Genomic DNA, 27,938 nt, shown 5'->3' with positions numbered 1-27,938 from the left:
TTTTACATAGTCACAATAAGCACTACATAAGTTTTAGTCTGATTTTTTTCATTCAGTCATTCTGTTATTAACAGCATAATTTTAAAAGTCCCAAATTAGAAGCATTATCTTTCCTAGTAGTCATAGCTGTTAGAATTATGGATTGGTATTTCTCCAGGACACTCAAAATACTATGATCACAATTATACATTTTAAAAACCTAAAACCTTAATTTCAGTTAACATGCATTTTAGTAATGCACAGATCAGTCCATATATTACTATCTAATTAAAAGTGATTATATAGCTTAAACTTCAAATTTCCTTGTTCCTTTACCCTTGAGACTACAATTTGGATTTAATAAAACCAAAATCCTTAATTCCTGATACACATATTCCTCTTTTTCTAACCTGATCATTGACTGATCTCTTAAAAAAAACAAATACAAAATATCTTTTCTTTTTGCGGTTTCCGACTAAAGGCAAATTAATATCAAAATAAGATTTTCCGCTTTCATCACCTATTCTGAAACCAAACAGCTGATTATTCCTTGAGAACTCCCCAAGCCGGCACTGTGCCCACTTTCAGGATGCTTGGATTCAGTCGACCCCAAACACAAGCACATCCTAAACCATTTTTAAATCGGGGTTCCACAGTCCCAGAAAGATTTTATAGCTTATCTTTTGATTTATAATTCTAATACATACTCATATTCACTGTCACATAGTTCATTTTTAAAACTTACTCATACCTTCACATGCTTAAGCCCATCTTGCCTGTTAAATATATCTCTCTTATGGTTCAGAAAACCCAGCCTCTCATAAATTCCATTTTTCCTTTTAATATTTTCTGTTCTCTTCCCAAGTTTTCCAAAATCCATTTTCTATGTTTCCTTTTTATTATTTTTAATATCCTGTATGTTTATAGTTCAGACTCTTGTTTCTATTGAACACTCATGTTTTTAGCAATATGGTTATTAACAATTCTTACTCTTATAACAAACAGTAATTCAATATTTAAACTTCTCTATCACACTCACTTTGTTTCTTTAGTCATAACTTGATATCCCTTAGAAAAACATCAACAAAATTATTTTAAGTGTTTTTAACCCTTCAAATTATTCACAACCCAGAAACAAAACATTTTCAAGTTACTTTCTATCTTGTATGGCAGACATTTCTTTGAAAATTTAAAATACACTAGGGGCAGCTAGATGGCACAGTGGATAGAGCACCGGCTCTGGAGTCAGGAGGACCAGAGTTCAAATATGACTCAGACTCAATAATTACCTAGCTGTGTGACCTTGAGCAAGTCACCTAACCCCGTTGCCTTACCCCCCCCCAAAAAAGAAGGAAAAACAAGGGATAATAAGTGGTACAGTGGATAGAGTACCAGCCCTGGAGTCAGGAGGACCTGAGTTCAAATTCAGCCTCAGACACTTCATAATTACCTAGCTGTGTGACCTTGGGCAAGTCACTTAACCCCATTGCCTTGCCAAAACAAAAACCAAAAAAATTGAAAATATAGATTTTTAAAATGTCTTTAAGTTTCACATATAATTTGCATCCACATTCTAAATGTCCACAATATACCTTTTCAATCAACAGAGTATTACACATAAAATCAGCCTCAATTTCTAACCTTTAAAATACTCAATTAAACCCAAATTTTTTTTGAGTTCTATTTTCTTAAAATTCCTGTAAGTTTCAAAATAGCAGCTAGCCTGTGCTATCTTAGATTTAGATTTACAGAGAGACAGAGGTGGAGTCTAGGAGAAAAGCTTCCAATGTGAATGGGATAAGAAAAGAGAGATAAGAGAGGGAAAGTACTGCCCAGGCAAGTTATTAGAGCTTATTTACCCAAGCTAGGAATAGAAGAAACAAGATTCTCTTTTTGTCCTTCAAAAATCTCAATTTATGGCAGAACAAACAAATACTATTCTCACTTTAGAGAAAGACACAGGAAAGGGCAAAGCCAGCCCAGTCCATCCAACAAATAAGAGAGCAACCACTCAGCAGGAAGTCTCACTTCTCCCAGTTAGAAAAGGGAGGGGAACTTCAGAAACATGTTCAAAAAGGACCATAGCCAATCCAAACAACCATTTTTGCCTTTCAGTCACTACTTGATGGAACTAGGAAAGGAGCGAAGGGGGAGCAACCAAAAGAGAGACAGACACTCAGATCTCTGCCAGTTAATCAGAACTATGGAATTATAAAAGAAAAAAGTCAATCAAGACACAGAGAATGGGAAAGAGGGAGGGAGTAAATTTCCCAGTGCTGCTCACAAGATTGTTAGACCAAAACTTTAAAAAAAATTTAGGAAGAGAAAACCAGAACTCTTTTCTCTTTCAAAAACAACATGATTGTCAGGAAATGCTGTCCTGTGGCACTGAATATGGAGTTTTTGGAAAAGAAAAAAAAATTCAACTCCCCCTATCTCCTGGCTGTGAAACAGAGAAGGGGACAGAGAGGCAGCAAGATGCTGGCTCAGCAGAGGAAGGGAGTGAGAAGAGGGAGCAGACATTGGCCAATCAGGACACAGAGACCTGACAGCAAGCCCACCAGAGACAGCAGAGAGCTTGATTCTGCCTGGACCGCACAGAGCATCAATTTAAACAAACACCTACCAAACTGAGTCAGCACACCTCAAAACAAATCCTCACACCCCAGAGGCACCAGAGACTCAGGGGGAAGCACACTTTGCTCTCACTCTAGAGGGTCCCAAAAATACCACACAAGACAACAGGATACAGACAAGATCCCTAACCATCAGACTCAAATACACCAAGTCACTTTCCAGGGTGAATAAAAAAGTGCCACACCAAAGTCTAGGGACAAGTCCTCAATACCTACCTGACTGAAAATAGGCAATTATCACCAAAAGGTAATAAGCCCTAAAACCAGAGATAAATTCAGAGAATATTTAATTTCCAAATAAAGCAATGGAGTTGAAAAAGTGGTAGCCTCACCTTATTTCAAGACCAGTTTTGACTAGGCTCAAAATCTGTTCTAACTTTTTTTTAGGGATCCTATATCCAGTATTGTTTTTATTTTGAATTATAAAGATTTTATTTTTAGTTTTTACAATTTTTCCCCTAATTTTACTTCCCTGCCCCCCCACAGAAGGCAGTCTGTGGGTCTTTACATTGTTTCCATGGTATAATTGATCCAAATTGAATGTGGTGAGAGAGAAATCATATCCTTAAGGAAGAAACATAAATTATAAGAAATAACAAGATCAGACAACAAGATATCTGTTTTTTTTTCCTAAAAGTAATAGTCCTTGGTCTTTATTCAAACTCCACAGTTCCTTTCTCTGGCCTTTGTCTAGTATTGTTAAAAGGTAGTCTAACCATTTCCAAGGCAGAATTGTCTAAACCCATATCTGTCGACTAAACACTAGTTCAGAACAGAGCTGGGATTTGAAAAGTGACAGACCTCTTTCCTTCTAAGTAGCATGTCTGTGTACAGACTGAGGACCTGTCTCTTCTCAAAATTCTCATCCATCCGATATCACAGACACCAAAATTGTGAAACCTAAAACTATAAACCTCAAAAATATAGGATTAAATAAAATGACAGAAAATATAGCTTAGACATTTTAAGCTTTATTCTCTAAAATCTTATCTCTAACCTATAAGTGATGGCCATTAAGAAAATGACCACACTTGAACTGGCAAAGAGTTGAACTTTTAAACAATAACAGAATAGGGGACATTATTGATTTCCTCTATGGCCTAACAGTAAAGATTGCATAATATTAAGTCACCCAAATGCTCCTCAAAGACTATCTCGTCTCTTCTGGGCAGGACCTGTCTCTCCCAGCATCCTGATCATTCTCCTCCTGATTTGGTCATTAACATAGGGGGAGACACCTAGGAGTCTTCATTTCTTACTAAGGTGACATATATGAAAACTGAGTATTCTCTAAAGACATCCATCTTCCTACCAGGATTATATTTTGAGAAATTATTCTACTTAACTTAGAGAGGGTCAAATATAGTAATCGTTTCTAAGGGGGGGGACAAAAATACATATTACTTTAAATAACATTACATTACAATATTGTTGGAAGTCAACAAAGGATGCTGGCAAATCTATACATTGCAAAAGAATGGTGCTTAATTAGCATAGCCTTATACTCAATATCCAAGAATACAGAACTTTTATCAGATAAGGTAAAGAAAAGAGATTGAACATTATACTTTTAAGCTTTTCCTTAAGTCTGCATACAAAACCAAATTTTGAAGTACTTTCTGAAATCAAATATTTGCCAGCATCATCTTCATTCATTGGTAATGAAATAGGTACCTCACAATCGAGTTTAACAAGCTGATCTTGAAATCGTATTCACAGATTTACAGGAATAAAAAAAATCTTAATCTTTCCCCACATCTAGCTCTAACACTACATTTTCTAGATTCCCTCACCATCCAAACATATCTCAAAGTTCATTTTGAAAACTATCCCCTTAATTTACTGACTCTCCTTTTCCTTCATTGTTTGTCCTTTCTGGAAGAGGACCATGATATTAGGAAGGTGATGTCAGGACTTGCAAGTGAATTGGATTTAAATGAGGGAGTGTTGTGCAAATTCAGCAACCTCACTCTCTCTTCCAGAGCCATCTAGTGGATTTATCCAATGACCAGATAAGGATCTGGAGGACTGAATCTGGCCCCAGTTGCAGTGGGAGAACTTGGCTTTAAGCCAAAAATTTTCCTAGGCCTCAGTTTGTCCATTCAGTGATTAAGACAGGTCAGAAATGGGAAAAAGAATGACCTTTTACCTAGTCAAAAAACAAAATCAATCTGGAAGGGAAAAACCCTCAGGGTTTCTGGTCAAAACAAATCCAAGATAAAAATAGTCCTCCTATCTTGAAGGAAATCTCCACTCTTTTAAGAGATTTCCTGCCCTTCCTGAATATTTTCATGGAATCAAATAAGAGACTCTGCTCTACAGACCTACCATGTCATAGAATGAAAGGGCAGTTCCAACTGCTGTTCTAGCTTGAAATTTACCTAGACTAAAATAGCTTTAGTTAAATAATTTACGATGTTAAGGTAACAATTCTTTGAGAATCAAATTATAGTCACTTAATAATAAAATTTACTTATTTTCTCTGGAGAGTCCTCCAGGAGAATATGCCAAGCTCTAAAGAGTATGGGGGGGGGGGGTTGTACAACAAAGACCCCATTTACTCCAAAACACTGGGCTATTTCAGATCTTTCAAACCACATTTTCATGAATAATTAATATTTGGTAAACCAGTTTTCTTTCAGGTACTTTCTGTAGAGGGGAAATCTTCAATTTCCTCCCATGCCATCCCTCAACCCTTTCCATCCCAGAATTAGATGCAGAATGAAAATGGGGGAAAAAAAAATCTTCTGACTTTCCTGCTTTGTTAAATTCAACCTAGGGGGGCAATGGAAATTCCTGATTTGTAGGAAAGGAAGGTTCCCTGTAGAATCACAAACCACCTAATAGAGATGAAGCTTCATCAGTTAGCATAAGGATCCACCAGAGTTCAATGTTAAAAGACTCTGGAGCAGGGACAGAGATCAAGGAAATTCTCTTTTGCCTTTTCCACAGTTCTCCACAGATTTCGTTTTATTTTATTCAAACAGGAGCTCCAAAACCAAGAGTAGATTCCACCAAGAAGTGCTTTAAATTCTGCATCTACGATTCTATTGGAATACATCAAACTGACCAGAAACCTCTCTGTGGCATCAGTTTTGTCTATGGAGGAGAATTGTATCGGCCAGAGTTCCTAAGTTTTTCAGAACTGACTGTTTTTATAATAGGGTTGTTATTCTTTAAATTAATGTCCTGGTTCTACTCACTTCACTTTGTATCAATCAAGTCTTCCCAAGTTTTTCTGCAACTACTCCCTAAATTGTTTCTTTTTTTGGTTTGGTTTGGTTTTTTGATAGTTTGGTATTTTGATATTTTATTTTCTTTTTCCAATTACATGTTATGAAAGTTCTTCAACATTCACTAACATGTGTATTCATATTTATAAGGTACACAATTTCCTTCCACCCTCCCTTCCTACTCTCTTCCCCTCAATGTTGAACAGTCTGGTGAACATTGTATTTATCTATGATTAACATGTTTACAGATTACTCATTTTCTATATGAGGAATTAGGACTAAGGGAAAAGAAAGAAAATCATGAGATAGGAAGGAAAAACGTAAGAGAAATTTTTCAAAATTGAACATGGTGTTCATTCAGATTCTGTAGGGGTTTTTGGTTTGGTTTGGTTTTCTTTTTTTCCCTCTGGTTCCATAACAGATCTCCCAGAGTTGTGCCAACTCTCTGAACTGCTGAAAGGAACTGCATCCATCAAGGTTATCAAATCACCATGTTGTTATTAAGGTGTCCAATGTTCTCTTGGTGCTGCTTCCTTCAATCAGCCTCAGTTCCCGTAATTCTTTTCATGCTTGTCTAGAGTCTGACCATGCATGGTTTCTTATAGAATAATAATATTCCATAACATTCATGTACCTTAACTTGTTCAGCCTTTCCCCAATGGATGGACATCCACTCAATTTTGAGTTCTTTGCCTCTACAAAAAGAGCTACTATGAATATTTTGGAACATGTGGGACTTTTCCCATTTTTTATGATTTCTTCTGGATATAAGCCTAGTATTGGTATTACTGGATTAAAAGGGATGCGGTTTTATTGCTAGTTGGGCATAATTTCATATTACTCTCCAGAACAGTTAGACCAGTTTACAACTCCACCAACAGTGCATTAATATCCCAATCCTCCCACAACCTCTCCAACATTGATGTTTTGCCCTTTTTGTCATCTTAGCCAGTCTAGCAAGTGTGAGGTGATACATAGCTGTTTTCATTTGCATTTTTCTAATCAATAATTATTTGGAGCATTTTTTCATATGATTATATATAGCTTTAATTTCTTCATTTGAAAATTGTTAATATCCTTTGGCCATTTATCAATTGGGAAATGACTTGTAACCTTATAAATTTGCTGCAATTCTCTATATATTTTGAAATGAGACCTTTATCAGAACCCCTAGCTGTGAAAATTGTTTCACAGCTTTCTGTTTCCCTGCTAATCTTAGTGGCATTGGTTTTATAAGTGAAAAATTTGTTAATTTAATATAGTCAAAATCATCCATTTTGTAATTTATATTTCTTGTTTGATCATAAAATGTCTCTTCTTTCCATAGATCCTACACAGAGTATTTCTTAATCTATTAATTGGTCTAGGTCTGCATTTGGTTTATGTCTGAATCCTGTACCCATTTTGACCTTATTTTGGTATAGGGTGTAAGATGTGGGTCTATGCCTAGATTTTGCCATACTGTTTTACAGTTTTTGCAACATTTTTTTGTCAAATAGTGAGTTCTTATCCCAGAAACCAATGTCTTTACGTTTGGCAGACAGCTGATTATCTACTCATTTGCTGTTGTATCTTTTGTACCTATCCTAATACATTGGTACATTATTCTATTTCTCAACCAATACCAGGAAATTGATGATTACTGCTTTATAATCTAGTTTTAAATCTGGTAGAGCAAGACCACCTTGCATTACATTTTTTCCAACAGTTCCCTTGACATTGTTCACCTTTTATTTCTCCATGTGAATCTTGTTACTATTTTTTCTAGCTTAGTAAAACAGTTATTTGGCAGTTTGATTGATTTGGCACTGAATAAGTAATTTAATTTGGGTAGAATTGTCATTTTTATTATATTAGCTCAACCTAACCATGAGCAATTGGCATTTTTCCAGTTGTTTAGATCTGACTTGATTTGTGTGAAAAGTCCTTTGTAATTGTGTTCATACAATTACAGGTGCTGGGTTTGTCTCAGGAGGTAGATTCCCAAATATTGAATGTTGTCTGCAGACATTTTATTTTTTTAAATTTATTTTTATTAAAAATAATATTTGAGTTTTACAATTTTCCCCCTAATCTTACTTCCCTCCCCCACCACCCCCCACAGAAAGCAATCTATCAGTCTTTACTTTGTTTCCATGTTGTACCTTGTTCCAAATTGGGTGTGATTAGAGAGAGATCATATCCTTAAAGAAAAGACAAGAAGTCTAAGTGGTAACAAGATCAGACATTAAGATATCTGTTTTTTTTCTAAATTAAAGGGGATAGTCCTTGAACTCTGTGCTAACTCCACATCTCCTTATCTGGATACAGATGGCACTCTCCTTTGCAGACAGCCCCAAATTGTTCCCGATTGTTGCACTGATGGAATGAGCGAGTCCTTCAAGGTTGATCATCACTCCCATGTTGCTGTTAGGGTGTACAGTGTTTTTCTGGTTCTGCTCATCTCACTCAGCATCAGTTCATGCAAATCCCTCCAGACTTCCCTGAAATCCCATCCATCCTGGTTTCTAATAGAACAATAGGGTTCCATGACATACATATACCACAGTTTGCTAAGCCATTCCCCAATTGAAGGACATTTGCTTGATTTCCAATTCTTTGCCCCCCACAAACAGGGCTGCTATAAATATTTTTGTACAAGTGATGTTTGTACCCTTTTACATCATCTCTTCAGGATATAGACACAGTAGTGGTATTGCTGGGTCGAAAGGGATGCACATTTTTGTTGCCCTTTGGGCGTAGTTCCAAATAGCTCTCCAGAAAGGTTGGATGAGTTCACAGCTCCACCAACAGTGTAATAGTGTCCCAGGTTTCCCACAACCCTTCCAACAATGATCATTATCCTTTCTGGTCATATTGGCCAATCTGAGAGGTATGAGGTGGTACCTCAGAGAAACTTTAATTTGTATTTCTCTAATAATTAATGATTTAGAACAATTTTTCATATGGCTATGGATTTGATCTCATCTGTAAATTGCCTTTGCATATCCTTTGACCATTTGTTAATTGGGAAATGGCTTTTTGTTTTAAAAATATGAATCAGTTCTCAGTATATTTTAGAAATGAGTCATTTGTCAGAATCATTAGTTGTAAAGATTGTTTCCCAATTTATTACATTTCTTTTGATCTTGGTTACATTGGTTTTATCTGTGCAAAAGCTTTTTAATTTAATGTAATCAAAATCATCTAATTGGTTTTTGGTGATGTTCTCCAACTCTTCCTTAGTCATAAACTGCTCCCCTTTCCATAGATCTGACAGGTCAACTAGTCTTTGATCTTCTAATTTGCTTATAGTATTGTTTTTTATGTCTAAATCCTGTAACCATTTGGATCTTATCTTGGTAAAGGGTGTTAGTGTTGGTCTAATCTAAGTTTCTTCCATACTAACTTCCAATTATCCCAGCCATTTTTATCAAAGAGGGAGTTTTTATCCCAATGGCTGGACTCTTTGGGTTTATCGAACAGCCGATTACTATAATCATCTCCTGCTTTTACACCTAGTCTATTCCACTTGTCCACCACTCTATTTCTTAGTCAATACCAAACAGTTTTGATGACTGATACTTTATAATATAATTTTAGATCAGGTAGGGCTAAGCCACCTTCTTTTGTACTTTTGTTCATTAAGCTTGTGGCAATTCTTGACTTTTTATTTCTCCATATGAATTTACTTACAATTTTTTCTAATTCATTAAATAATTTTTTGGAATTTTGATTTGTAGGGCACTAAACAGATAGTTTAGTTTTGGTAGAATTGTCATTTTTATTATATTAGCTTGACCTATCCATGAGCACTTGATATTTGCCCAGTTATTTAAATCTAATTTAATTTGTGTGAGAAGTGTTTTATAATTGTTTTCAAAAAGATTATGAGTCTGCCTTGGCAGGTAGACTCCCAGGTATTTTATATTGTCTGAGGTTACTTGGAATGGGATTTCTCTTTCTAGCTCTTCCTGCTGTATCTTGCTAGACATATAGAGAAAAGTTGAGGATTTATGAGGGTTTATTTTATAACCTGCAACTTTGCTAAAATTGCTAATTGTTTCTAGTAGTTTTTTGGATTATTTCTTGAGATTCTCTAGATTCATCATGTCATCTGCAAAGAGTGAGAGTTTTGTCTCTGCCTTCCCAATTCTAATTCCTTCAATTTCTTTTTCTTCTCTAAATGCTGAAGCTAACATTTCTAATACAATATTGAATAGTAGTGGTGATAATGGGAACACTTGTTTCACCCCTGATCTTATTGGGAATGCCTCTAGCCTCTCCCCATTGAATATAATGCTTGTTGATGGTTTCAGATAGATACTGCTAATTATTTTAAGGAACAGTCCATTTATTCCTACACTCTCTAGTGTTTTTAGTAGGAATGGATGCTGTATTTTGTCAAAAGCTATTTCAGCATCTATTGATAGGATCATATAATTTCTGATAGGTTAGTTATTGATATAATTGAGTATACTAACAGTTTTCCTAATATTGAACCAACCCTGCATTCCTGGAATAAATCCTACTTGAGCATAATATATTATCCTACTGATAACTTGTTGTAATCGTTTTGCTGAGATTTTATTTAAGATTTTTGCATCTATATTTATCAGGGAAATAGGTCTATGGTTTTCTTTCTCTGTTTTAACTCTTTCTGGTTTAGGTAACAGCACCATAATTGTTTCATAGAAAGAGTTAGGCAGAGTTCCATCTTTCCCTATTTTTCCAAAGAGTTTATATAGAATTGGAACCAATTGTTCCTTAAATGTTTGATAGAATTCACTTGTGATTCCATCAGGCCCTGGAGATTTTTTTTAGGGAGTTCAATGATGGCTTGTTGAATTTCTTTTTCTGAGATAGAGTTGTTTAGGTATTTAATCTCTTCTTCATTTAACCTGGGCAACTTATATTTTTGTAAATATTCATCCATTTCACTTAGATTATCAAATTTATTGGCATAGAGTTGGGCAAAATAATTTCAAATTATTACTTTAATTTCCTCCTCACTGCTGGTGAGTTCACCTTTTTTCATTCATGATACTAGCAATTTGGTTTTCTTCTTTTTTTTAATGAAATTTACCAGAGGTTTATCAATTTTATTGGTTTTTTTCATAATACCAAATTTTGGGTTTATTTATTAATTCAATAGTTTTTTGCTTTTGATTTTCTTAATTTCTGCTTTAATTTTTTAGAATTTCTAAGTTGATATTTAATTGGGGATTTTTGATTTGTTCTTTCTCTAATTTTTTTAGTTGCATGTTTAGTTCATTGATTTCCTCTTTCTCCAATTTATTCACATAAGCATTTAAAGCTATAATATATCCCCTGAGAGTCGCTTTGAATGAATCCCATAGGTTTGGTATGTTGTTTCATTGTTATCGTTATATAGGATAAAATGGTTAATTCTTTCTATAATTTTTTTTTTGGTCCACTCATTTTTTAAAATGAGGTTATTCAGGGGCAGCTAGGTGGCGTAGTGGATAAAGCACCGGCCCTGGAGTCAGGAATACCTGGGTTCAAATCCGGTCTCAGACACTTAATAATTACCTAGCCTTGGGCAAGCCACTTAACCCCGTTTGCCTTACAAAAAAAAAAAACTAAAAACTAAAAAAATGAGGTTATTCAGTTTCCAATTTATTCTGGGTCTGTATCTCCTTGGCCCACTATTGCATATGACTGCAGTCACTTTAAATGAAATTTCTTGCTCTTAGGCTTTGTTGTTCATATATAGAAATACAGATGATTTATGTGAGTTTATTTTATATCCTGCTACTTTGATGAATTTGTTAATTGATTCAAAAAAATTTTAGATGGTTTTCTCAGATTCTCTAGATATAACATTATATCATCTGCAAAGAGTGAAAGTTTTTCTTCCTCATTGCCAATTCTGATTCCTTCAATTTCTTTTTCTTCTCTTATTTCTAATGTTAGTATTTTCTAATATGGTATTGAATAGTAATGGTAAAAATGGGCAACCTTGTTTCACCCTGGTCTTATTGGAAATACTCCTAGTTTATCCCTGTTACATATAATATTTGTTGAAGGTTTTAGATGAATACTGCTTATTATTTTAAGGGAAACTCCATTTATTCCTATACTCTCTTGTGTTTTTAATAGGAATAAAGTTGTATTTTATCAAAAACCTTTATCAAAGGTTTTTTCAGCATTTATTGAGATAATCATATGATTTCTCTTGGTTTTGTTATTGATATGTCCAATTATGTTGAGTGTTTTCCTAATATTGAACCATTCCTACATACCTGGTAGAAATACCACAAATCCTAGTAATAACTTGTTGTGATCTCTTTGTTAAAATTTTATTTAAGAGTTTTACATCAATGTTCATTCATTAGGGAGATTGGTTAATAAGTTTCTTTGTTTTAGTTATTCCTGGTTTAGGTATTAGTACCATATTGGTGTAATTAAAAGAATTTGACAGAACTCATTAATAGTTCATGTAGAATTGGAATTATTTATAAAATGTTTCGTAGAATTTACTTGTAAATTCATCTGGACCTGGAGACTTTTCTTATGGAGTTTATTGATGTTTTCTTCAATTTCTTTTTCTGAAATGGAGTTATTTATTTCCTCTTCTGTTAATCTGGGCAGGTTGTGTTTTTTGTAAAAATATTCTTCCATTTCACTCAGGTTATCAAATTTATTGATATGCAATTGGGCAAAATAATTCTAAAGTACCTCTTTAATTTCCTACTGGTAATTTGGTTTTCTTCTTTCTGTTTTTTAATTAGGCAAACCAAAGGTTTATCTATTTTATTTGGGTTTTTTTCATAAAACCAAGTCATAGTTTTATTTGTCAAATATTGGACTATTGAGATTCATTGTTTCTGATTCTCTCTTTTTTTTAAACCAATGACATGATTTTGATGACTATTGCTTGATTATATAGTTTGAGATATGGAAATACTATTTTTCCTTTTCATCATATTCCTAGATATTCCAAATCATTTGTTTTTCTAAATGAATTTTGTTTTTATTTTATCAAATTCTTCGCCTTTGCTACATTTTTTGGTATAGCATTAAAAGTATAAATTAGGGCATGCTTGTTATGATATTGGCTGGGCATTGGTAAGATTTCTTATGCTTTATAATTCCTACATCCCTCTAGCTCTCCTTGATTGGCCAACAGTGGGTCTCAGAAAAAGTTCACTTAGTCAATGTGCCCTGATTGGTCTAAAAAGAATGTAAATAGTAATTGGCTTTGTTTTGGCCAGAATCCCTGAGGGTCTTACATCCCAGTTTAATTTTTTTTGGGGGGGTGAGGAGGTAAAGTAATCATTCTTGGCCTCTTCTCCTCATCTCTTACATAACCTAAATGATAGAATGGATGTTGCCTCAGTTAACCTGTAATCTGGAAAAGACTTAACTTTTAGAAGGCCAGGATCTCCCACTGCATCCATGGTTATCTCCAGTCATTCTAATCCATATCTGCCTCCTGGACCCAAATGACTCCAGAGCATCTCCTCATTCAAATCCAGTTCACTTCTATAAGAGACCAAGTGCCTTACCAAGAATTCAGAACCACCATTGGTGAAGCAAAGAGGATCCTTTACTGTATCGTTCTTAAGAGTGAGTGACCCCCCCAAAATGAGCACAGCTGGGACACAAAAGCATAGCCTTTTATCCCCTGTCTAAAAATACAAGTCCCTCCCATGTTCCCAATTGGCTGGAAATTGGAGAGGTCAAAGGCCTAGCCAGAGTGCCTAATTCTCACTTCATGGGTTCCCATTCCTTATCAACTCCCCCTTTCTCCACAACTGGGTGGCCAGGCCCTTAGGTTCTTCTGCCCTTATTTGGGTGAATAACCCAGATACGTGAATCTGACACCTAGACTGATATCAGTTTATTCATTAATTCACCCAACTTTCTAATTTTATGACTTCTTGCTTTCCTAGTGTAAGTTTATGTATTTCTTATGTAAATTTACCCACTTCTTATCAGTAGAAGCAGATTCCTTTCTTTATGGCTTCCCCCATCCTCCCTGTTATACATCAACTCATTTTATAGTTTTCTCCTTCCTCCCTAGCTGTTAATCTGTAAGACATAGACTCCTTTCCTCAGTTTTTCATAACTGATCACTTCTTACTCTTGCATGTCCTGGTGTCACCTCCCTAATGACAAGGCCTTCTTCAAGAACTAAGGACAAGCATCAATTGGCCATGTCCACCCACAATTACTGAATAAATATTTATAATGAATTTATATTATATATATATATATGTATATGCAATCTCATATAACTATAACTTGGTTATGATCTTGTGATATATTGCTTTTATCTCCTTGCTAGTATTTTATTTAAAATTTTTGCATCAATATTAATAACTGTATACAAGATGATGGCTCCAGATATTTAAGTTACTCATTATTTCTTTTAAGGGGGATTTTGTAATTAAATGTGTACAACAGTAGAATCAAAGCCAAATAGAAACCAGGCTGCATATTGACTTAGAAAACCACAAATTAGCATTATTTATATTGTTAAACATTTCCCATTTGCACTTTAATCTGACTTGAACTGGAATTGGGAGTTTTGCAGGCTGCACATTTGACACATTGTATAAGTCTTTTTTATAATGTGAATTTTGTAGTTTGAATGGCATTTCTCTTTCTTATTATTAGGCCTTGGATTTTTGTGAGGATTATAGATGAATGCATTTGAGTTGGGGGGTGTTGATAGGTAGCCTCTTTGCTGAATTTGGTAATTGACTCAATTAGTAGCTTTGATGATTTTCTGGGATTTTCCTAGAAATCCTTAAGCAAGTCAGCAAATAGAGATAGTTTTATCTTTTCTTTTTCCGTCTTAGTGCCTTTTATTTCTTTCTTTTGTCTCATTACTATTGTTGACATTTCCATATTATAGCAAATAATAAAGGGGAGAATGAATATCCTTTTTTATTTTTATCAGAAAAGTCTCACATGGCATAAAACTCAGTGCATACTTTTGCTTTTGCTTTTAGATACTTTTTATGATACCGAAAAAATATCCCTCTAAGCGTAGACTTTTTAGCAAAAAAGTTGTATTTTTTCCAGTAACTTTTTCTGTATCTGTTGAGATAATCATGTGGTTTTGTGTGTTTTGATTTTTAAGATGATGTGTTTTGATGACTTCCCTGATGTTAAACTGTCCTGCATCCCTCTTTGTTATATATTCAATTTAGCAACTTATAGTTCACCAGTCTTGATTTCTGCCCCAAGTGACCTCTCTGGGTTCATTAGTAGAAGAGTTATTGTCACCACTTTTTTAGATGAGCACCATTGTTGCTGTTTGCCCTTCATTTTCAAAGAAGACTATGACATCAGTGTGGTGATGTCATGACATATATGTAAATTGGATTTGAGTGAAGGGGTATTGTGCTGAGTCACCAGTATCATTTTTCTCTTCAAGAGCCATCTGGGGATCAGGATGACTGGAGATGACCCTGGATGCAAGGAAATCAGAGTTAAGTGTCTTGTCCAAGGTCACCCAGCTAGTTAGTGTCAAGTTTCTGAAGGCAGATTTGAACTCAGGTCTTCCTGACTTCAGGGCTGGTACTCTATCTATTTCAGCTGCCCAAACTAAGGCCCAGGCAAATGAAGAAACTATAGACTATATATGCAACATAGGGAGCCACTGCAAACTTTGAGGCAGGGGAGCATTTGATGGTCCATGTTCTAAATGGACTTTACGAGAAGGTTTTTTCCTCCTAAGATGGTCTGTAAATTCTCAGAAGGTTTGCTTTCTATCTATATTCCAGTACACAGATCTTCACCTAGAAAGTATTCAACAACCTGACTTTCCTTTCAGATTCTCTTTACTTCCTTCTACAAATCCCACCTTAGTTGAACATTAGCTCAGCATAACCCCCCCAACCTCCCCACCACATCTTACACCTGGAATACCCTCCTCATCACCAACTGTCAAACTGCCACCAAGTCTTTCAAGCTTAAAGCTCATTGAGCCATCCCTTTAATGCTTTCCCTCCTATTCTCCCTGATCAGTACCCCTAGAGAATGGCCCTGATGCCACTTGTATGCTATAATTCTACTAGTTTGTCCAGTGAGCTTCTTAAAGACATGGACATCTTGTGTAGACCCTCATCCCTTCTGACCTTGGCCATCATAGTGGCTTCCTGATCAATCTTACTGTATCTAGTGTCTTCCTTCTCTGATCCAGCCAGGAGCAGTTTCCTAAGGCATATCTCTGACAATGACCTTCCTCTGCTCGAGAATCTTCGATGGGCCCTCATTGCCTCTAGGACCATATTCAAGGGTTTTTAATATGCTACAGAAACTAACTTCAACTTGACTTTCCAGCTTTATATCCTATGTCTTATCTCAGTGCCTTTAGTAGCCTCTGTTCCAGCCAAATTGGACTTTCAAATCAACACGCTGTCTCTCACTTCCATGTATTGCCACAAATGCCCTCCTCTCAGCACCTCTCAGAATTTTCCAGACTCAGTTCAGGTGCCTATTTTGATTCTTCTTGTTGTTGAATATGGTGCTCTCACCATATTCTAATTCCCCCATAATTCCTTAGCAGGAGAATTTTATTATCACTTCTGGTAGAACAGGAGATAGGGTAGCATTGGATAGCGCAATGGACTTGGAATCCAGAAGACTCATCTTCATGAGTTCAAATCCCATCTCAGTCATTTAATTGCTGTCTGACCCTGGACAAGTCACTTGACACTGTTTGCTTCTGTTTCCTCTTTTTTAAAATGAGCTGACAAACTACCCCAGGATCTTTACCAAGAAAACCCCAAATGGAATCATGAGAAACTGGACATGAATGAAAATGACTGGAGAAGCAAACAAAAAAAATGATGGCAGGGCCTATATTCTTTGTCTTTGATTCTGTATTCTCTTGGCCCAATGGAGGATCTGGCCTAAGACCAGGTGCTTTCCAGATGTTTATTGAGTTGAAATGAAACGAAATGAAACGAAATGAAATGAGTGAGACAGCACCTTATGAAGGGTCTTCCACATTATAGATGCTTATTCAGTATTTGTGGATGGAATAAATTACTACAGCATCTATATACCACACCAATTCTGTAAATGGATATAGGATTAATTAGGAAACATCCTAAAGGCCTGATGTTTGGAGGCTGGTTTTGAAGGAGGTGTTGACCATAACTTGGGAGTGGAGATGGCCTGATGAGGCAGGGGAAACAGCAAACATATGAGCTTGATGAACAAAGGAAGAATAGGATCCTAGCATCTCCATTCCCCATACCCCTCAAACTTAGGCAATTTAAGGTGGGGGCTAGTAGGCAAAAGTCAGTATTTTAGGGTAAGGGTTAAATAAGCCAGTGGAGCCTGGCAGCAACTCTTTACCTCTGCTATGGGATGATTCAGTAGAACTGTACAGGGCTTGTGAGGACCTCATCTTCCTTATTTTGGGGTCACAGAGGTCTCCAAAATAACCACCAGGGCCCAGAATTAATAAGGTTGAAGCAAGGATTCCATGTTACTGGCTGAGGTGCCCAATACTGTTATAAAGTGCTTTCTAAGTGCATAAGCTTATGGATCTGCCCACCTCTGGGATTTTCTGGCCTCCTCCAAAGTCTTCCAAGGGTCTTCCAACCCTCTTGGAAATGATTTTGGGTTTATACATATGTATATTGATATGTATGTGCATGTATATAAAGCTTATACATACAAACATGATAGGCCCAACAATAATCACTTGGCTATCAGTCACTCAACAAAGGCTGATTTGACTTGAATTGAAACCCACATGTTTTGGTACTTCTGAGACATGGTAAGCCATTAGGTGCCTTTGTCAAAACAAGAATGAAGGGAGAAGAAAAGCTGTGGGGCTAAAGCCATATATGACAGGGCCCCAACTTTAGGGAGGAAAAACATCCACCCCTTAGTAATACTCATCTCAAGAGGAGATCAAAGCAATCCAGTCATATGAGAAATTGCTCTAAATCATTACTTATTAGATAAATGCAAATTAAAGCTTCTCTGAGGTACCACCTTACACCTCTCAGAATGGTCAATATGACCAGAAAGGATAATGATCATTGTTGAAATGGTTGTGGGAAATCTGGGAAACTAATGCATTGTTGGTGGAGTTGTGAACTCATCCAACCTTTCTGGAGAGCAGTCTGGAACTACACCCAAAGGGCAACAAAAATGTGCATACCCTTTGATCCAGCAATAACACTACTGGGTCTGTACCCTGAAGAGATGAAGAAAAAGGGTTAAAAACATCACTTATACAAAAATATTCATAGCAGCCCTGTTTGTGGTGGCAAAGAATTGGAAATCAAGTAAATGTCCTTCAATTGGAGAATGGCTCAGCAAACTGTGGTCTGTGTATGTTATGAAACACTATTGTTTATTAGAAACCAGGAGGGATGGGAATTCAGGGAAGCCTGGAGGGATTTGCATGAACTGATGCTGAACAAGATGAGCAGAACCAGAAAAACACTGTACAGCCTAACAGCAACATGGGGGTGATGACCAGCCTTGATGAACTCGCTCATTCCATGAGTACAACAACCAGGGCCCATTTGGGGCTGTCTGCAATGGAGAATCCCAAGTGTATCCAGAGAAAGAACTGTGGAGTTGGAACAAAGACCAAGGGCTATTACCTTTAATTTAGAAAAAAAACTGCTATCTTATTGTCTGATTTGCTCTCTCTTATACTTTATGTTTCTTCCTTATGGATCTGATTTCTCTCATCACATTCAATTTGGATCCATGTACACCATGGAAACAATGTAAAACTGACAAACTGCCTTCTGTGGGGGTGGGGGGAGGGAAGTAAGATTAGGGGAAAAATTGCAAAACTAAAAATAAATAAAATCTTTAACTACAAAAAAAAAAGATCATCAAGACATAATAGAATAAGGCCTGTCAATTTAGACAGAATTGTCTAATTCTGTGACAACTAATAATGATAGGTTTCTGAAGGGACACATTTTTCATCTCTCTATAATAGAATATAAACAGTTTATTCTTGTTTATTCCTTGTGATTATTCACTCATTTATTTTTTTTCATCTTTTTCTTAACTCTGGTGTTTGCTTGTCAAAGTTTCTATGTAGATTTGGTTTAATCATCAGGAAAAAAATTCTGTTTTATTAAATGTTCATTTTTTTCATCTGTAAAAAAATAATATTCATCTCAAGCCTTTATCCTGCCTACAAGGCAACTTGAAAAGCTAGGGCTTTGGGGGTATCCATAAAAGTGCTCCAGTATCTCCACCTTGATGGTCTCTAATTGGGGTTGTGGATTATTTTCTGAATCTCTGAATTTTCAGTTTCACCAACAAATATCTTTATTGTCAATATTCTCTATCTCTTGCCCAGAAATCTGCTACTCTGGTACAGTGATGAGGTTTGATTATGTTTGGCTCCGAGACCATTGCCGTTCAGCATCTTGCTACAACTCCAAGACCAATCAACGTAGCTTGGATACCGCTAGTGTGGACTTGGGCATCAAGCCACAGACCATCCGTTTGAATGAAGCTATGCTCTTTCTCACATGTAAGTACACTAAGGATTGATAAATGTCCAGTTCCTCCATAACAGACCCAACAAGTGCTCCTCCAAAGATCATGTGAAGAGCTCCCAGGAGTGGGGATCCCACCACCTCTTGAAGCAGTTTGCCCTGATATCATTCCTAAATTAGACTCTGCAGCTCCTACTCATTGCTCGTGGTTGGACCCCTCTCATTAGATAGAACAAGTACAATCCTGTTCCATTTGATTGATTCCCCCCTAAGCAGCTAGATCTTCCTGTGACATGGACTCAAGGTCTTTCATCATCTTGGTTACCAGTGCTTGCAATGAAGAGAGACTTGAGGCAGACAGAGCCAATGAAAAGCTATTGCAGTAGTTCAGGCATGAGGTGTTGAGGGCCTACAGTAGGGTGGGGGCAGTTTTTGAGAAGAGGAGGCACATTCACGAAATACTGTAAAGGTAAAATCAACAGACCTTGGCAATAGCCTGGATCTGGGGAATGAGAGAGTCCAGCCTGAAGAACTAGAAACCTAGTGGTGCCCTCTATAGTAATAGAGAAGGTAAGGCTTAAGGGGAAAGATGATAAATTCTGTTTTGGACATAGCAGTTTCAGATGTCTCCTGGATTTTAGTTTGAAAGGTCCACTAGGCAGTTGGAGATGGTTGATTGGAGGTCAGGAGACAATCTCAATCTTCTTCACAGAATAAGTACTTCATCAAAAGCTTTGGTAACATCAGATAAACTATCTCCACAGTATGTCCCTTATCTTCTAGTCAGGAGACCCTTTCAGAAAAGGCAACGATGTTAGTCTGGCATGACCTGTTTTCATCACTTTCTAGATGTTTGGCAACCATCTCTTGAATGATCTATTATAGCATTTTCAATGAAATCAGTCTATACTCTCTTTTGAAAAGTGGGAGTTTGGGGGCAGCTAGGTGGTGCAGTGGATAGAGCAGCGACCTTGGAGTCAGGAGGACCTGAGTTCAAATCCTCACATACTTAATAATAATTACCTAGCTGTGTAACCTTGGGCAAGTCACTTAACCCCATTGCCTTCAATAAATAAAACTAAAAAAAAAAAAGAAAATTGGGATATTTGACCTTTTCCAATCTTGAGATACTGTGGCTGTAATTGTAAATGTATCAGAGAATGTAGAGCATCTGGGTCAGGTGATTGGTCGAATCACTGGAGCATTGGGTGTTTTCTTAGTATTCCCTTATTTCTCTTGGGTATCCCCCTCTCTTTCCTCCATCATTGTCCATTCACTTACCCTTGCCAGAGCAACCAGAAACCAGATGAAAATTAAATAGCTCTGCCATCTCTCTTTTGGAGGTTCTCCAAGTCAAGCCCTTCCTTAAGTCTTCTTTTTTCTGTATTCAATGCTTTTTATTGTCTTTAGTTTCCCTTGCTGCCTTCAGTTCTTTCTATGCATGTCTTACTGACTGTATTTTTTACCATTGAGTCATACTCTCACAGTGGGAGCTAGAGAATCTCAGTTCAAATTCCAGCTTTGTCTCTTAATATCTGGTGACCTTGACCATGTTATTTAGTTTCTCTATGCCCCAGTTCCCTTCCCTGTAAAACAAAGGAGTTAGAACAAATGACCTCTACGTACTCTTTCAGCTCTAAACCTATGATTCTTAGAACTGAATTGTGACTATCTATCTGGAGTCTCCTTATGAGTTCTGCAGGAACCACGGATAGCTCCTAGTGCTGCCTTGGACTTCTCAGATGATAATCCTACCCAGAGATTGAGGGTGCATATGAGTTCATTCTGTGGAGGAATAAAAGTTATCATGTGGTTGGAGGGCCAACCAGAAACCCCTGCAGAGCAAATAAGGGCAGAGAAGGGTCACCATCAACAGAAATAATCAGATTTGACCAATTTCATTCAAGCTTTTCATAACCACTCATTCATTGGAGTTCTCCACAAGCCATTCCAGGATGGACAAGAATGAAATGTTGGCTGCCCAGATGCCTAGACAAGTCCTTGGGGCAGTAATAAGGAGGCTTGTAACCTGCTGCTTAGCAATTTGGTGAAGTTCTTTTCTGCAGAGAATCAAGCCTCATTAAGTCACCTCCTGCCTCAGTTACCAGACAGATATAGTTTTTATTGATATTTTCTATTTTATATCACCATAATACCCCATATATTCCTGCCTTTTCCCTTCTCCAAGAGCCATCTCTCTATTGTGACAGATGATATTTTTAGAGAGAAAAAAAGTAGTACAACTAATCAATAAATTGAAAAAGTCCAAAAATATATTCCACTTATAACTCCTGTGAATGTCCTACCTCCACGAAGGGGTAGATTTGGGGTGTCTTTTCATATCTCTTTGTCATAATCTTGATCTTTATAATTTTTTATACATTTGCTTTTGATTCTTGAGTGTATCATTGTTCTTTATACTTACATTCTTTTAGTTAGTCTATATTGTTTTCTTGGCTCTGCTGACTTGTCTCTGCATCTGTTCATATACATCTTTCCATACTTCTCTGTATTCATCAAGCATATCATTTCTTTTTTTAATATTTTATTTGTTTTTCAACTACATGCAATAGTGGTTTGTACCAATCATTTTTTGCAAGGTTTTGAGTTTTATATTTTTCTCCCTTCCTCCCATCCCTCCCTCCTCTCCCTGACAGAAAGCAATATGATCAAGGTTCTGTATTTATGACCATGCTAAACATGGATTCATATCAGTCATGTTTTGAGAGAAGAATAAATTCAAACAGAAGATAGAAAACATTAGAGTGAGGAAAGTGACATAGTATATGACAGCTTTTAAAAACTGAAGATAATAAACTTTGGTCTCCATTTAAATTCCACAGTTCCTTCTCTGGATATGGATGGTATTTTCCATCACAGGTCTTTTAAAATTATCTTTGATTGGTTGGTTGTTTCTTGTCTTTCGTTATCGAAGAAGACCAAAATGACATCCCTATGCTTGAGACAAATCACAGTGAGACTGACTGTGGCTTATCAGCCCAATACAATCTAGAATGCTCTGCCACAGGTCGAGTACAAACAGCCTATGTGAAAACCTGGGCTACTTACTCTAAACTTAACATATGTCACATTTCCTTTGAGTTGCTTCAGTTCTGCCTTCCTCATAGAGTGCAACCCCCTCTCTGATGAGGGCATGCCATGCTGGGCGGTCCTGGGCCAGTGTCTTCCATGCAGTACAATCAGTTCTAATGTTCTGAAGAGAGACCTTCAGGGTGTCCCAGTATCATTTCTTCTGATCTTCTTGTGAGCACTTGCCCTGTGGGAAATCTCCATAAAATAATCTTTTTGGCAATCATCCATCTGACATTCTAGCAATGTGTCCAGCCCATCATAGTTGTCCTCTCTGCAGTAATATTGGAATAGTTGGCAGTTTAGTTCAAGAAAGGACCTCAATGTTTGGTATCTTCTCCTGCCAGGTGATCTACAGAATCTTCCTAAGACAATTGAAGTGGAAGCGATTCAGTTTCCTGACATGGTGCAGGTAGACTGTCCAGGTTTCATAGGCATATAGCAATGAGGTTGGCACAATGGCTCTGTAGACCTTCAGTTTGGTAGTCAGTCTAACACCTCTTCTCTCCCATACTTTCTTTCAGAGCCTCCCAAATACTAAGCTAGCTCTGGTAATGCAGGTGTCAACCTCATTGTCAATGTGTACCTCCTTGGAAAGGTCATTGTCAAGGGAAGTGAACTTGCCCATTTTCTAGGTAAAAGATCAGCCTATTGAGAAGGACTCTGGCAAGAATATTACCAGCAATAACTAAAAGAGAAATACCCCTATGATTATCAGAGGACAATCTACTCCCTTTACTTTTATAGAGGTGGGTAAAGAATGAGAATTTGTTTCCTTATTGCTTAGTCTAATTCCTTCAATTTCTTTTTCTTCTCTTATTACTAAAGCTAGCATTTCTAATACAATATTGAATAATGATGGTGATAATGGGTATCTTGATTTCACCCCTGATCTTATTGGGAATGCTTCTAGCTAGTTCCCACTACACATAATACTTATTGGTGATTTTAGATAGACACTGCTTATCATTTTAAGCAACATTGCATAAATTTTTATGCTCTAGTGTTTTTAATGGGAATGGGTACTGTATTTTGTCAAAAGCTTTTTCAGCACCTATTGAGATAGTTATATCATTTCTGTTAGGTTTGATCAGGTCAATTATGCTGATAGTTTTCCTAATATTGAACCAAGCCTGCATTCCTGGTATAAATCCTAGTGATAACTTGTTGTAACCCCTTGTCTAATAAATGTTATTTAAAATTTTTACATCCATATTCATCAGGGAAATTACTCTAAAATTTTCTTTCTCTATTTTGACTCTTCGTGGTTTAGGTATCAGCACTATATCGGTGTCATAGAAGGAATTTGACAGACATCCTTCTTCACCTATTTTTTCTTTTTTCTTTTTAGGTTTTTTTTGCAAGGCAAATGGGGTTAAGAGGCTTGCCCAAGGCCACACAGCTGGGTAATTATTAAGTGTCTGAGGTCGGATTTGAACTCAGGTACTCCTGACTCCAAGGCCAGTGCTCTATCCACTGCGCCACCTAGACACCCTTCACCTATTTTTTCATATAGTTTATATAGAATTTTTGATCCTTGAATATTTGGTAGAATTCCTTTGTGAATTCATCTGGTCCTGGAGATTTTTTCTTAAGGAGTTCCTTGATGGCTGGGTCAATTTCTTTTTCTGAGATAGGGTTATTTAATTTCCTCTCTTTTTAACCTGGACAGTTTACATTTTTGTAAATATTCATCATTTCACTTAGATTGACAGATTTATTAGCATACATTTGGACAAAATAGTTCCAAATTATTATTTTAATTTCCTTCTCATTGGTCACTAATTAACCTTTTTCATTTTTGGTACTGGTAATTTGGGTTTCTTCTTTAGTTTTTTTAAATCAAATTAACCAAAGGTTTTTCTCTTTTATTACTTTTTTCATAAACCAACTCTTGATTTTTATTTAATTAGTTCAATAGATTTCTTACTTTTGCTTTTATTAACTTCACCTTTAATTTTCAGAATTTCTAATTTGATATTTAATTGAGGATTTTTAATTTGTTATTTCTCTAATTTGTTTAGTTGTATGCTCAGTTCACTGATCTCCTTCCTCTATTTTATTCATGTGAGCATTTAGAGATTTGATATCTCCCCTACTAATTGCTTTGGCTGTATCCCATAAGTTTTGGTATGTTGTCTCATTATTATCATTGTCTTTGATGAAATCATTCATTCTTTCTATGTTGTGTTGTTTGATATTAGGTTATTTAGAATTTCCAAATAATTTTAGGTCTGTCTTTCCATGGCCCTTTATTGCATGTGATTTTCATGGCATTATGGTCTGAAAAAGGATGTATTCAATAATTTTGCCTTTCTGCATTTGATTATGAAGTTTTTATGCCCTAATATATGGTCAGTTTTTGTGTAGATGCCATGTACTGCAGACAAAAGGTATAATCTTTTCTATCCCCTTTCAGGTTTCCTCCAGGGGTCTATCATATTTAAGTTTGGTAGACTGTCCAGCTCTATTGCATTCACCTCCTTAACTTTCTTCTTGTTTATTTTATGGTTAGATTTATCCAATTCTGAGAGAGGGAGGTGAGGTCCCCTACCAGTAGAGTTTAGCTGTCTGTGTCTTCCTGTAATTCATTTACCTTCTTCTCCAAGAATTCAGATGATATTCCATTTGGTGCATACCCATTTAGTATTGAAATTACTTCATTGTCTATGGTACTTTTTAGGAGTATATAGTTTCCTTCCTTATTCTTTTTTTTTTGGTAAGGCAATGGGGTTAAGTGGCTTGCCCAAGGCCAAACGGCTAGGTAATTATTAAGTGTCTGAGGCTGGATTTGAACTCGGGTACTCCTGACTCCAAGGCCAGTGCTCTATCCCCTGCACCACCTAGCCACCTCTCTTCCTTATTCTTTTTAATGAGATCTATTTTTGCAAGTGCTTTGTCTGAGGTAAGGATTGCTACCCCTGCTTTTTCACTTCCACTGAAGCATAATTTATTCTGCTCCAGCTTTTTACCTTTATTCTGTGTGTATCGCTCTGCTTCAAATGTTTTTCATGTAAGCAGCGTACTGCTTTTTGATCCATTCTGTTACCCACTTCTGTTTTATGGGAGAGTTCATCCCATTTACATTCAAAGTTATAATTACTAACTATTGCCCTCCATGCTATCTTCCCCCTGTTTGTATTTTTCCCTTCCTTTTACCTTATCCCTCCTCCCCAGTATTTTGCTTCTGAATACCACCTCTCTCTATGTGTCCCCGCTTCTATTCACTTCCCTCCCTTTTCTTTCTCTTTTTTCTTTCGCCTTCTTTCTTCCCTCCCATCTATCAGTCCCTCCTTCCCTCCCCCCTTTCCCCTCTTAATACTTGAAGTGTAAAATAAATTTCTTTTTTTTTTTTTAGGGTTTTTTTTGCAAGGCAAATGGGGTTAAGTGGTTTGCCCAAGGTCACACAGCTGGGTAATTATTAAGTGTCTGAGGCTGAATTTGAACTCAGGTACTCTTGACTTCAGGGCCGGTGCTCTATCCACTGCACCACCTAGCTGCCCCTAAAATAAATTTCTAAACCCAACTGAGTGTATGTTTATCCCTATAATTTAGCCAAATATGAAGAGAGTAAGATTCAGGCAGTTACCTCCTCCTTTCCCTCTTTTGCAATAGGTCCTTTACACCTCTTCATTGTTGTAATTCTACTTTCCTCTTTGCCCATCTTTTTACAATCCCCCCCTGCTTTTTTAATGTCCTAATTTTTTAAATCATCAACCAAAGTCATGGACATACTACAAATATCCATACCTTCAGCCTAAATATGTTTCCCCTAATGGAGTTACAATTCTCAAGAATTATGGGTATCTTCCTCCCAAGTCAAGTTGTAGCCACTTTAATCTTATAGGATAGCAGTCTTTTTCTTTTCCACTGTTAATCTTTTCATGTATTTTTCGAATCTCCTGTTTGAAGATCCAGTTTTCTGTTCAGCTGCTCTTTTTGTCAGGAAAGTTTGAAAGTCATCTGTTGTAGCAAGGTCCTATGTAATCCTGACTTTGGTTCCTTGGCATTTGAATTGCTTCTTTCTGACTGCTTGCAGAATTTTCTTATTGATTTGATAATTCTGAAGTTTGATCACAATATTCCTCAATGTTTTCATTTGGGGATCCCTTTCCAAAGGGGGTTGATGGATTCTTTCAATGACTATTTTGCCCTCTGGTTCCAGGATATCAGGGAAGTTCTCCTTAACTATATCCTGAAGAATGCTGTCTAGCCTCTTGGTGGGGGTGTTTGCAAAGCAATGTGTTAAGTGACTTTTCCAAGGTCACACAACTAGGTAATTATTAAGTGTCTGAGGCTGGATTTGAACTAAGGTCCTCCTGACTCCAGGACAGTGCTCTATCCACTGAACCATCTAGCTGCCCCTAGCCTCCTTTTTTTGATCAAGGTTTTCAAATAGTCCTGTGTTTCTTAAATTGTCTCTCTTGGATATATTTTGCAGGTCAGTTGTTTTACCAATGAGGTATTTTACATTTTTTTTTTTATTTTAACAGATTCTCGGTGTCTCAGGAAGTCATTAGCTTCCACTAGTCCCAATCTGTTTAATCAAGGAGGCATTTTCTTCATTTAACTTTTGCATCTCCTTTTCAATTTGATCAATTCTATTTTTAAAGGAGTTATCTTTTTCCATTTGCCCAATTGTGCTTTTGAGGGAATTATTTTCTTTTTGCATTTGTCCAATTGTTTTTTTTTAGAGGATTTGATTTCTTCTGTCGTTTTTTTGTTGCAAGATGTTACTTGCATTTCTTTCCCAAATTTTTTGATTTTTAAACTCTTTTCTAATCTCTTCTAAGAAGTCTTTCTGGCTTGGAGATCAATTCATAGTGTTCTCTGAAACTTCACATAGTACTCCTTCTGTTTTCCTTTTGTGAGCTAGTATCCTTATCTCTAAGTTAACATTCAGTAGTCCTACTTTGTGTGGACCTTTCTTCAATTGGGATTTATCTTTCCCTGGGGTCTGTTGTTCACAGACCATTGGTGTTGAGAAGCCTAGGGGCCTTGCTCACTGGAGTTAGGAAATCCAAGTGGTTACTCAGTGGATCAACCAGTAAGGAAGCCAGAAATTTTCTCTGAATTGTCTATATTAGGGATGTCAGCTGCACACTCTCTTTGTCTGGGGCTGTCCCTACTGTAATCTAGTTGATGGGCTAAGCCATCAGGGCTGGAGACACCAGAGCTTTTCTCTCTAGATAAGCAGCACTAGGGGCAATCACACTGGAGCTCTACCAGTCCACCCACCAAACACATGATAAAGGCTTCCACTCCCACCACTGAAGTTCTCTGGTTATTTCCTCACCTCGACCTGTTTTGCTGGTGCTCTGGGTCTCTGCTTTCTGCCCTGGGCACACCTTGTTCCCCCCATGTCATTTCTTGCTGGAAAATGTTTCACTGTTCTTTTGTGAGTTCTGTTGCTCCAAAATCAGTCAAGACATTTAATTAGCATCAGTTCTGAGGGAAAGCCCAAAAAGTCTAAAATGATGCCTGGCTTCTCTCCAACATCTTGACCGGAAATCAAACATACATTTCTTACAAAGCGTTAATATTCCATT

The 27,938-nt window shown here is 36.7% G+C and overlaps 1 protein-coding gene across 5 annotated transcripts in view; it reads left to right on the top strand.

Annotated features, from left to right (window-relative positions):
* TMLHE (trimethyllysine hydroxylase, epsilon) overlaps positions 1-27,938 on the top strand; it is a 126,502-nt gene that overhangs the window by 58,958 nt on the left and 39,606 nt on the right. For all 5 annotated transcript variants that reach the window (XM_074204920.1, XM_074204919.1, XM_074204921.1 and 2 more), the window contains one exon: positions 19,158-19,334. In XM_074204920.1, the coding sequence (XP_074061021.1) occupies positions 19,158-19,334 (177 nt within the window). The remainder of the gene's footprint in view (positions 1-19,157; positions 19,335-27,938) is intronic.

This window comes from Macrotis lagotis, chromosome X (assembly GCF_037893015.1).
Source record: "Macrotis lagotis isolate mMagLag1 chromosome X, bilby.v1.9.chrom.fasta, whole genome shotgun sequence".
NCBI lineage: Eukaryota > Metazoa > Chordata > Mammalia > Peramelemorphia > Peramelidae > Macrotis > Macrotis lagotis.
This window is presented reverse-complemented; position numbering and strand designations above follow the sequence as displayed.